Source organism: Protopterus annectens, chromosome 14.part0 (assembly GCF_019279795.1).
Source record: "Protopterus annectens isolate FY-2018-M chromosome 14.part0, PAN1.0, whole genome shotgun sequence".
Taxonomy (NCBI): domain Eukaryota; kingdom Metazoa; phylum Chordata; order Ceratodontiformes; family Protopteridae; genus Protopterus; species Protopterus annectens.
In genome coordinates this window covers 46,582,865-46,595,522 of record NC_056748.1, presented here as the reverse complement: position 1 = coordinate 46,595,522, position 12,658 = coordinate 46,582,865, and the positions used below count along the sequence as shown (strand labels likewise).

Here is a 12,658-nt window from a genome sequence, read left to right as displayed (position 1 = left end):
AGGACACTGGTGCATTCTTGCTCACAGACCTAAAAATGAATACAGCTGCCAGTGCATGTCAGTGCCTCTAGCAACCACCTCAGAGTAAGGACACTGATGCATTCATGCTCACAGACCCAAAAATGAATACAGCTGCCAGTGCATGTCAGTGCCTCTAATGACCACCTCATAGTAAGGACACTGGTGCATGCGTGCTCCTAGACACAAATATTAATACAGCTGCCAGTGCCTATAGCGACCACCTCAGAGTAATGACACTGGTGCATGCGTGCTCACAGACCCAAAAATGAATACAGCTGCCAGTATATGTCAATGCCTCTAGCGACCACCTCAGAGAAGGGAAAACCCACACCATTTACCTTAAGAGACAATGAGCTAAATGCAGAGGTTATATTTACAGCTCTGTGGCTCAGAGGAAAGCAGCCTTGACCACCCAGGCAACCCAGGATCAATCAGTGGCCAAGGCACTGGAGAAGCTGACACAGTGGACAAAGAAATGATAGGCTATGTTTGCTTGTCCAAAGGGGGTATGGCTAAACCCAATCAGACAGCATAACAACCAGTTTTGCTTTCACAACTTTCCTGATTGCAGAGGGCTTCATACTTCCCACTATGTAAACTTTCCTCTCTGGAAACAGAGAACATACCTTGCAATGTGTTACATATGGGATGTCCCCTAACAGTGGTGGCTCCAGGAAGAACAGGACAGAGAGCAAAAGGGGTCTGAAGCTGTTAATAGCTGAATCCAGAAGTCAGTCCCATGTGTCCAAACTGACTGAATCAGTCTTACCAGAGTTGATCCTCTGGTGGTGGGAATGTCCTTCCAAACACATGTCTCTGACCACAGAAAAGATTATTGTTTTATAACCTTTGGGTGTGCTCTAAAGGTTTCCTAGGGAAGAAAGACTGACCATGTGACACTAGGCGCTTTGTATCAGAGATGGCGGCACTGATCGATTCCTCCTGTGTGTTCCTTTAACTTACATTCTTCACAGTCACTGGCACTGTATTAAAAGGTCAGTAGTGAACAACTTAACTTGGAAACACAAAGAATGATTTCCTGTAAACCTACACATCTTGCAAAACAGCACTCACTCACCTGGGAATGTCTCTATAAACTAAAAGTGGTTAGAATAAAAAAAGATACAAAGCATTGTATATATCAAACCATACTTCTGTTATTTATTTTGTTAAAAAAGTCACTTTTTTAAATTTTGTATAGGCACAGTAAAAATTTCTAAGCACCAGATATATCCTACAAGTAGGATAGCAGTTTTGCACAGCAGTGTTAATTCTGTACAGATTATCTGCAACATACATACATGTATATGTACATTATATATAACTATGTTCAACATTCAGATGGCATCACTGTAGCCCACTCAACTGGGACAGCTACAACAACCTCCTCCTGAAAACTCAACTTCATCCCCTCCTGGCGATCCATCGAGCAAAGAACGGTTTGCATTGTTGAACTCGCTGATGAAGTCTTCAACTCGGCCTATGTACAGCCAGCACACTATAACACCAAAGAACTGCAAAACAAAACACAAGATGGTATGAAAAGACAATAAACATACTACAACGCCAAAGAACTGCAAAATAAAATACAAGATAGTATGAAAAGACATACTATGACACCAAAAACTGCAAAACAAAACACAAGATGGTACGAAAATACAACAAACATACTACAACAACAGAGAACTGCAAAATAAAACACAAGATGGTATGAAAAGACAGCAAACATACTATGACACCAAACAACTGCAAAATAAAACACAAGATGGTATGAAAAGACAACATACTATGACACCAAAGAACTGGAAAACAAAACAAGATGGTATGAAAAGACAACAAACATACTAAGACACCAAAGAACTGCACAATAAAACACAAGATGGTATGAAAAGGCAACATAACAAAAGTAACATGACATACAATGAATTATCAGACAAACATCATGGGGACTTGAAAAGTACAGTTTTGTACCTACCATAAATGTAGATGTTCAAAGATCCACATTGCTGCAGTCCTTACATATGGGTAGTCTGCTGTCCTCGGTCAGCCCGAATACCAAAGTATTAGGCTGACGTCGGTCATGGGCGCTCAGAACTGACATCAGAGCGTCAGGGTATAAAAGCGCATGACCGGCGTCATATCCTCAGTCTTTTCTTGCCCCAGATGTCAGAAGGCCCTAAAAAGAAAGGCCACAGCCAAACATAGAATACTTCCCAAAAGGCATGTACAAATAACAGCTACCTCCCACACCATACAACCATTCCAAACTACAGAGGGGAAGGAGGGAGGGTAAATTGGACTGCAGCAATGTGGATCTTCGAACATCTACATTTATGGTAGGTACAAAACTGTACTATGTTCTTCATCTCACATTGCTGCAGTCCTTACATATGGGTAGAATCCCAAAGCAGAGGTGAAGGGAGGCTGGCAAAATCATAAAGCATTGGGAGCTGCCAAAATGCCCTGTAAGATTGCAGTGGCAAATCCAGCCCTAGATTTGGAATAAAGAGGAAGGTGGTAATGTTTAGAAAAAGTATGCACTGAACTCCAAGTAGCTGCTTCCAAAATATCTTTAGTAGCTACTCCCCTTAAAAAAGCTGTAGAAGTGGCAGTAGCCCTAGTGGAGTGAGGTCTGATTCCAGCTGGAATCTCCTTACCATGATGAGAGTAACAAAAAGCAATACAAAAACCAATCCACTTAGAAATAGTTTGTTTTGAAACAGGTTTCCCCTGAGAGCCTAAAGCAAAAGAAACAAACAACTGCTGAGACTGTCTGAACCCTTTAGTCCTGCTCAAATAATAACGCAACTGCCTGTGAATATCCAAAGTGTGCAAAATTTTCTCCCCTTTATTTTGGGGATCTGCATAAAAAGTAGGCAAATGAATTGATTGGTTCAAGGCCACAATTGAAACCACTTTAGGCATAAAAGTAGGATTAGTACGCAGAGATACCCTATCCTTATGAAAAATTAGGAAGGGTTCAACCGCCATAAGAGCCTGTAATTCAGAAACCCTTCTAGCAGACGTAAAGGCCAACAAAAAAGCAGTCTTCCAAGACAAAAACTTTAACTCAGCAGTAGCTGCAGGTTCAAAAGGAGGTAAAGTAAGCTTTTCCAACACAAAATTGAGATCCCAGGCCGGAGTAGGAGCTCTACGTGGGGGTCTTATGTTCTTTGTCCCTCTAAGAAATTGCTTAAACAAAGGATGAGAAAATAATGGAGGGTCACAGTCATAGTGAGCAGAAATGGCTGCAGCATGAACTTTTATAGAGGAGAAAGACAAACCCTTGTCTAATAATTCTGTAAGATATTGAAGAGAAACACTTAAATCAGGCCTGGAAACATCAAAGCTCTTTGATTTGCTCCAAATTAAAAATCTCCTCCATTTATCAGCATAAACTTTCCTTGTACTAGGCCTTCTGGCCTCCAAAATAACATTCAAAACTTGTTGTGGAAGCTGCGATCCTCCAGGTTCTAGAACCGAATATGCCTGGCTGTTAGATGCAGGGACTGAATCCTGACATTGAGGAAATGATTGCCCTCCTGAGACAAAAGGTGTGGAATCGAAGGCAAAGGCCATGGAGGCTCCCATACTAAACTCCTCAGCAGAGGGTACCAGTGCTGTTGAGGCCAATCTGGAGCTATTAGAATCATGGAGGGCTTGTCTTGTCTGACCTTCAAAAGTACCTTGGGGAGGAGAGGCAGAGGCGGAAAGGCATAGACGTGAAGATTGCTCCAACTGAACGATAGAGCATCCACTTTCCAAGCTGTGGGATGAAACATTTTTGTGCAAAACTTTGGCAACTGGAAATTTAGTGGAGAAGCGAACAGATCTATGTCTGGAGTTCCCCAAATCACTGTCAATTTTCGAAATACATGAGGATCCAATTTCCACTCGTGGGGATCCACTATCTGTCTGCTCAAAACATCTGCTAAGGAGTTCTGTGCTCCTGGTAGAAACCTTGCTTGAAGATTGAGGTGTAAACTGAGAGCAGTCTCCCACAAAATCATTGCTTGCCTGCAAAGTGGGTACGAATGGGTTCCCCCTTGCTTGTTGATGTACCACATGACAGTTGTGTTGTCTGTTAGAATCAACACCTGCCCTGGGTGAAGTAAATCCTTGAAAGCCATCAATGCAAATTGGACTGCTAACATCTCCTTCAAGTTGATATGTAAATGTTGAAGTCTGGCAGGCCACGTGTCTTGAACCCATTTTCCATTGAGGTGTGCTCTCCAAGCCTTGTCCGAGGCATCTGTCGTTAAAATCTGACTCGGCTCTGGTCGGGTCACAGAGAGTCCCTTGTTTAGGTGACATTCCTGAGCCCACCACAAAAATTCCTTTTGAATGCAAGGTATTATTTGAATGACAGTGTCTAGATCTTGGCAGTGTTGTGTCCATACATTTTTGAGATACCATTGTAGCTTCCTCATATGCAGTTTGGCATTGGGAAGCACCAGAATACAAGATGCCATGAACCCCAAGGCTTGAAGGACTGTCCTTGCAGTCAGCCTGGACCGTAGAGACAATTGATGGAAGTAAAGTGTAAGGTTCTTTTGCTTGTCCGGGGTCAAAATGGCCATCTGGGAAGCTGTATTCAGTCTCACACCCAGAAAGCACATTTCCTGAGAGGGTACTAGACTGGACTTTGTTTCGTTCACAGAATACCCTAGGCACCTTAACACTGCCATCACATACTGTAGATGATGAAGAAGTTCGTACTTGTCTTGAGCAAGAATCAGGCAATCGTCCAAATAAGGATAAATTTGTATTCCTCTTAACCGTAAGAAGGCTATCACTGGAGCCAGAACCTTTGTGAACACCCTGGGCGCAGTAGATAAGCCAAAGGGCAATGCAGAGAACTGATAATGTAAAGTCCCAGCCCGAAAACGCAGGTATCTCCTGCAACTGGGCCTGATAGGAACATGAAGATAAGCCTCTTTGAGATCCAGAGTTACCATCCAGTGATCTTTGCCCAACAGAGGTAGAAGTTGTTGCAACGTCAACATTTTGAATTTTGGAATGTGCAGGTATGTGTTGAGGATAGATAAATCCAAAATTGGCCTCCAAGTGTTTCCTTTCTTTGGTACTAGAAACAGGCGAGAATAAAATCCTAGGCCCACTTCTGACAGAGGGACCTGCTGTATAGCCCCCATTTGAAGAAGTAAAGAAATAGTACAGTTTTGTACCTACCATAAATGTAGATGTCCGAACTGGATAGCATCTGCAGTCATAACAAATGGGTTGTCCTGTCGTCAGGCAGCCCTTCGGTCTGCCGGATTCCAAAGTCTGGGTCCGGCTTCGGCTGATGTCGCACTCCACCCAACGTCATCTCTGCTGGTCTTTGGGTATAAAGACATCAGCCGACGCCATTTTCCTCAGTGTTTCTTGCCCCAGATGCCAATTGCCCTCTTGGAAAGCTAAATTTTGGATAAATGCCAATGTTTCCAAAATAGTATAAGACAAACACAAAAAATAAGCATGTATGTACATATATACAAACAAATACACCATAAGAGACTCCCCCCCCAGCTAGCTATTAGGAGGGTAAATACCCTAGGAGTACCACAGAGGGGAAGGAGGGAGGGTAATCCTGACTGCAGATGCTATCCAGTTCGGACATCTACATTTATGGTAGGTACAAAACTGTACTATGTCCTTCATGGATGCATCTGCAATCATAACAAATGGGTAGAATACCATAGCCAAAACTAGGGGAGGAGGAATAAAAATTATGGTGTAGTTAGGATCCCTTGCTGTACAGCAGTGGCAAACCCTGCTCGGGATCTAGAATATAGAGGTAAATTATAATGCTTGGCAAATGTATGCACGGAGGTCCAAGTAGCCGCCTCAATAATGTCCTTGGTTGCCACTCCTCGTAAGAAAGCTGTGGTAGTGGCTGTAGCCCTTGTAGAATGAGGTCTTATGTTCTGTGGAATTGGTTTTCCATGGTAGGAGTAACAGAATCTTATGCAATTTCCTATCCATTTGGAGATTGTCTGTTTGGAAATTGCTTTCCTTCCTTTCCTGCTGCATAGGCTACAAAAAGCTGGTCAGTTTTTCTGTTACTTTTGGTTCTGTCCAGGTAGTAGCGTAACTGTCTATGTACATCCAAGGTATGCAGCATTCTTTCACCTCTGTTTTGTGGATTGGGAAAGAAGGTAGGTAGGTGGATTGCCTGGTTTAAAGACACTCTGGATACCACCTTAGGCATAAATGTAGGATTAGTTCTCATGGACACCCTATCTTGATGGAAGATTAGGAAGGGTTGAACTGCCATTAAGGCCTGTAGTTCCGAAACCCTCCTTGCTGAAGTAATAGCCAGTAGGAAAGCAGTTTTCCATGACAGGTGTTGTAGATCTGCTGTTGCTGCTGGTTCAAACGGAGGGAGTGTCAACTTTTCTAGTACAAAGTTCAAGTCCCATGCTGGTAATGGTGGTTTCCTAGAAGGTTTTACATTCTTGATCCCTCTGAGGAACTGCCTGAGTAGAGGATGTGAAAAGACAGGAGGATCAAAGCTGTATTCTGCTGAAATAGCTGATGCGTGTATCTTAATGGAGGAATAGGACAGGCCTGTATGTAGAAGCTCTGCCAAGTACTCCAGAATGTTAGCAATATCTATGTTCGACACATCTTTTCCTCTTTCAGTACTCCAAATGACGAACCTTTTCCATTTTCCTGCATAGTTCCTTCTTGTTGAAGGTCTGCGGGCTTCAAGGATAATGTCTTTGACCCTTTGGGAAAGGTCTGGGTTAGTTGCTGCTATGTGATGTTCCAGGCAGTCAGTTGCAAGGTTTTTAGGTTTGGATGTATGATGTTGTAGTTGTTCTGAGTTAACATCAGAGGCATCAGGGGTATTGACCACATTTCCTCCCGAGACATGCTCCTCAGCAATGGGTACCAGTGTTGTCTTGGCCAGTTCGGAGCTATCAAAATTATCCTTGGACGTTCCTCTTTGATTTTCAGTAGTACCTTGTGCATCAAGGGAAGAGGTGGAAATGCATATGCTATCAGGCCTTTCCAGCTGAAGGATAGAGAGTCCACCTTCCATGCAAGTGGGTGGAATGTCCTTGTGCAGAATTTTTTGAGCTGGTGATTGAGTGGGGAAGCGAATAGATCTATTTGTGGCATTCCCCATTTCTTTGCGATGGCCTTGAAGATGTCCGGGTGTAGCATCCATTCCTGGGCATCCGAGGTGGTTCTGCTTAAAATGTCTGCTAGGGTGTTCTCTTTTCCCGGTACAAATATTGCCTGTAACTGGATGTTGTAGCTGAGAGCCAGATTCCAAAGGTCCAAAGTCATTCTGCATAGGGGGTATGAATGAGTGCCTCCCTGTTTGTTGATGTACCACATGACTGTGGTGTTGTCTGTCCTTATCATCAGATGGCCTTCTTTGAGGAATGGTCTGAATTTTTGGATTGCCAGTTTTACTGCCAGCATTTCTTTTGGTTTATGTGTAGGTGCTGCTGGTCCTGAGTCCACAGTCCTTATGCGCATTTGTCCAGCATGTCGCCCCATCCTAGGTCTGAGGCGTCCGTTGTGATGGTTTTGCTTGCTCGAAAGTTGTGGAAGGGTAAGCCTGGGTTTGACTGGCATGCTTGAGCCCACCATAGGAACTCCTGTTTTAGGCATGGGATTAGTGGTATTTCTGTTTCTAAGCTGTGCCTGTGTTGAGACCATAAATTCTTTAGGTACCACTGTAACTTTCTCATATGCAGTCTGGCATGTGGGACCAAGATTATGCATGATGCCATGAAGCCCAAGGCCTGCAGAACTTTTCTTGCTGTTAGTTTGTTCTGCTTTGTTAATGCCAAGAAGTAAAGAGGAGCTCTTTTGTTTTTCTGCAGTTAGGAATGCCATTTGCTTTACTGTGTCCAATTCCGCCCAAGAAAGTTCTTGTTTGGGATGGTATCAGCCTTGACTTTTGTAAATTGACTGTGTATCCCAGGGCTTGTAGCAAGTAAATGACCCTTTGTAAATCTGTTGTCAGCTTGCTTTTGTTGTCCGCTTGTAACAGGCAGTCGTCCAGGTATGGATAAATTTGGATTCCCTGTACTCTGCAGTGGCGATTACTGATGCCAGGCATTTTGTGAATACTCTGGGCACAGTAGATAAGCCAAAGGGCAATGCTGAGAATTGATAATGCTCTGATCCTGCAAGAAATCTGAGGTATCTTCTGCAATTTGGTCGAATGGGGACGTGCAGGTATGCCTCCTTGAGATCTAGAGTTACCAGCCAACACTCCTTGCCCAGCATGGGAAGAAGTTGCTGTAGGGTCAGCATTTTGAATTTTGGGACAATGATGTATGTGTTTAAGATGGACAGGTCGAGAATAGGTCTCCAAGTTTTCTCTTTTCTTGGCACTAGGAAGAGTCTGGAGTAGAATCCTTTGCCCTGTTCTGTTATTGGTACTCTTTCCACAGCTCTCATCTTTGTTAATTCCGCTATCTGCTGCAGAGCTTCTATTTTTTGATTTGGAGGCAGGTTTGGCATTCCTCGTTTTATTGGTAAGGTGTGGAAGTGGAACCGGTAGCCTTGGTCTATGGTTTGTAAAATCCACTTGTCTTTTGTGATATAGTGCCAATTTTTCGAGAATAAGGCTAACTTTCCGCCTAATGGTGCTGCTATTTGCTCCCTGGTAGGCGGAGTCAGAGCCAAGTCACTGTGATTGTCCTGTTGCAGTGGCAGTGGTTGTGTCTGTGCCTCTGTTATTGCCTTGCCACTGTCGTCCTCTGTAGGCACCTCCTCTGGATTGATTTCTGCCCCTAGAGCGTCTATTCCTGCCCCTTTGGGATCTTGTGGTGTCAGGAAAGGACCAATTTTTGGCAGGCCAGTTCCTGCTAAACCTTGGGGGCTGAACCTGTAAGAAATCTTTAACTGTTTGTACAGATTTTGCCTTTTCTTCCATTTTCTTCATTACCTGCTGGGCAGGTTCCCCAAATAGACTGGCCTTATCCATAGGAGCATCTAATAGCTTTGCTTTAACATGATCCTGTAAGACCTGTTCTTTCAACCATGCATGCCTTCTTATCACTGTGCCAGTCATGGCTGATCTAAATGAAGCCTCCAGTGCATCATAGCCACATTTTAAGGAATGGTTACTAACCTGTTGAATGTTATTCACCATTTCTAATACATATTTCTTATCTAAAGATTCATCAGAGGACAGCTTTTTAATTAACTGATCAAGCATAAACTCTTGGTATTGGATCATGTGAAACTGACAGTTTAAAGCTCTAGCTGAGAGAGTAGCAGAGGTGTAGACTTTTTTCCCCATCTCTCTAAGGACCTGGATTCCCTTTCAGAGGGAATAGGGTTTTTTTGCTGTGGTCGAGGCTACTGCCTTAGGTCCCTGGGATATAGTTTCGGGGTCTGCAAGTGGGGCCTTGTATAGGTGGTGATGAGTGTCTGGCACCCTGTAAAATCTATCTGGTTTGGCAGGGGCTGGAGGTAAAGAATCAGGTGCAGTGCAGACATCATTAAATGCATCGTCCACAACAGGCAGAACAGGAGGTATAGCTAAGGGCCTATGTTGTGGTAAGTGCAGAAAGGTCCTAAGCCTTTTTCTTGAATCTGAGAAATCTTGTCCCTGCCATTGGAATTGTTCTCTCATGGCATGTAAGGTTTCCCCAAAGGAGAATTCCTCTGGTGGAGAGGCAGCTGGAATGGATTCTTCAGCATCGGAATCTTCATAATTGGAAAAAGGAGCCTCTGGCTGGTCAGTAATGTCCGAGTCATCCGCAGAATCATCAGAGGACACAGGCTCGGGGGGCTCTGCTCTAGGTCTCTTTTCTGGGGGCTGAGAGGCCCTGTCTGGGTGAGATTGGGATCCCCTAATTAAGGATATTAAATCTTCTGCCAGAGTAAGCATTTGTGAACTAGAAGTGGGCCTGAGTGAGGGGGGTTTAACAGGCACTGATTTAGCAGATTTAGCTGCTTTAGCCCTGGTAAAGGCCTTAATAGACATGGCTGCAGGAGGCCTAGCAGCACCACGTGCTGGGGTAGAGACATCCAAAGGGATGGTGTCTGATAAATCACTAGGAACCACAGTTGTAGGCAAAATTTCTGAGGCTGATTCAGGTAAGGTAGCAGGGGCCTCAGTAGTAGTCAAGGATTCGGCTGAAGATTGACCAGTTTTCTCGGTTTCGGCCGAAACCGAGACACTCGCGGCTTGCTTAACCGTGGTTTCGGCCGAAACCGCGGACCGCGAGTGTCGGTCTTTTTCTTTGCGTTTTTTAACAATTTGGGTAGTCGGAGGATCCGACGGCATAATGTACGCAAAATCTGAGCCGAAAAACTGTTCAGCAAACTCCGACAGACGCCTAAGCGTTCGTCGGTTGAAGGAAGCACAGGCCGAACAGGCTGCTACGTCGTGGTCTGGGCCTAAGCATGGCAAACAGTAAGAGTGGAAATCTTTATGAGGTATTTGTTTCCCACAAGTTAAACAGTTATTGACTTTTTCTGACATCGGCTGAGGCAAGAAAGAGTCCCCAACGGGTACTTAGCTTTTAGAAGTCTTCGAAGTAGTATTCGGTAGTAGTAATCTCTGGATCTGACCGACCGGCACTTGCGAACAGCTTCTGCTTCGGGCGCCACGCGGCAAGAAAGACTGAGGAAAATGGCGTCGGCTGATGCCTTTATACCCGAAGACCAGCAGAGATGACGTCGGGTGGAGTGCGACATCAGCCGAAGCCGGACCCAGACTTTGGAATCCGGCCGACCGAAGGCCTGCCTGATGACAGGACAACCCATTTGTTATGACTGCAGATGCATCCATGAAGGACATCTGCTTGTGAGCCTCTACCCTTTGCTGAGGAGGAACGTCTGGCATGCCTTTGAAAGGAGGCAATGTATGGAAATAAAACTTGTAGCCTCGGTCTATAATGTCCAACACCCATTTGTCCTGGGTGATTAAAAGCCAGTTTTGCTTGAAGAGTGCCAACTTTCCTCCCAAAGGAGCTGCCAGACAGGAAGAATCTGGCAGCTGAAGATGCAGGTCATTGGGCCTGTTTACGAAAGGACTGGCCCCTGCCCTCACCTGTAGATTGTGCAGGTGAACTCCATGTTCTAGGCCTGAAAGAACTCTGAGCTCTGCCCCTACCACGTCTAGATCTACCCCTAGACTGTAAATCAGAAGAAGGATAAGCCCATCCCTTAGTAGGCCAATTCCTGCTAAACTTAGGAGGCTGCACCTGCAAAAAATCTTTAACAGTCTGCATAGACTTAGCCTTGTCTTCCATTTTCTTCAAAACAGACTCCACAGGAGAACCAAACAAAACTTCAGACTGTAAAGGAGCATCCAAAATTCTAGTTTTAACATGCTCTGACAAATTCTGATCCTTAAGCCAGGCGTGCCTGCGAATAACTGAACCGGTGGCAGCCACCCGGGAAGAAGCCTGTAAAGCATCGAAACCACACTGCAAAGAATGCTTACCCACCTGTTCAGAGGCATGCACCAAATCCTGTAATTCTTTACACTCTATGCCCTCTGCCAAAGCATCCATTTTAGATTTTAGTTGAGTAAGGAGAAAATTCTGATACTTCAACATATGAAACTGGCAATTCAAAGCCCTCATTGCTAAAGTGGAAGAGGTATACACTTTCTTACTCCATCTATCCAAAGCTCTAGCATCTTTATCTATAGGAACTGGATTCTTTACAACAGAAGCCCTGACACCCTTAGGTCCCTGGCTAATAGTTTCTGGGTCAGCCCTTGGACTCTTATACAGATATTTATGCGCCTCAGGTACTCTGTAATACCTGTCTGGCTTAACTGGCGCAGGAGGCAGAGAGTCTGGATTAAGGGAAGCCTCAGAGAAAACATCTTGAACAACATCCAAAACAGGAGGTATAGCCAAGGGCCTATGCTGTGGTAAAAACAAAAATTCCCTAAGCCTCTTTCGGGAGTCTGAGAAATCCTGACCTTCCCATTTAAAATGTTCCCTCATAGAATGCAGGGTTTCTGAAAAAGAAAAATCCTCTGGAGGAGAAGCAGAAGGGGTGGAATCCTCTGCGTCTGAATCAGAATAAGGAGGAAAATCCTGAATGTCTTCAGCCGAAGACTCTGAGTAATCTGAAGCCTGCTCCAAACTTTCCACCTCTGCTCCACCCTAGGCCTCTTATCAGGAGGGGGCATAGAACCTCTGATTAAAGAAATTAAATCTTCTGCCATTTTAAGCATGTGTTTTTTAGGGACAGAACCTGCAGAACTAGGACTGACACTCGTGGAAGGCAAACCAGGCCTGCCTTTGGAAGGAGCCTTAGAGACAGAAGGAGAAGGCCTAACCACCTTAGGCAAGGAAGGGAGAACAGCAACCTGAGAGGCCCCCTCAGCCTGACCTGAGTCCTGAGAGGCCACATCTTGCAAAATCAAAGCCTCCCCCTGAGACTCAACTGAAACCTCGGCTGGATCCACAGATTCCACCGTAGTTTCTAAAGAACCGGCGTCCGAACGGACGACTCATCCTGCCTGGACTTTAAAGATTTGTCTTTGCGCTTCTTCGTGGTAGCGGGCGTCGGAGGATCCGACGGCATATTATAATTACACCGCTTACCGAAGACAAGCCTAGCGCAATCTAACCTACGTTTAATGCTGCGCTTATTAAACCTAGCACAAAAGCGACACCCGACTACGTCGTGC

The 12,658-nt window shown here is 44.7% G+C and overlaps 1 protein-coding gene across 1 annotated transcript in view; it reads right to left on the bottom strand.

Annotated features, from left to right (window-relative positions):
• Positions 1-1,153: 1,153 nt before the first annotated feature.
• Positions 1,154-12,658, bottom strand: part of TSPAN15 (tetraspanin 15) — a 489,817-nt gene continuing 478,312 nt past the window's right edge. Inside the window, exon 8 of the mRNA XM_044055759.1 lies at positions 1,154-1,535. Within this exon, the coding sequence (XP_043911694.1) occupies positions 1,383-1,535 (153 nt within the window). The 3' untranslated portion in view covers positions 1,154-1,382. The remainder of the gene's footprint in view (positions 1,536-12,658) is intronic.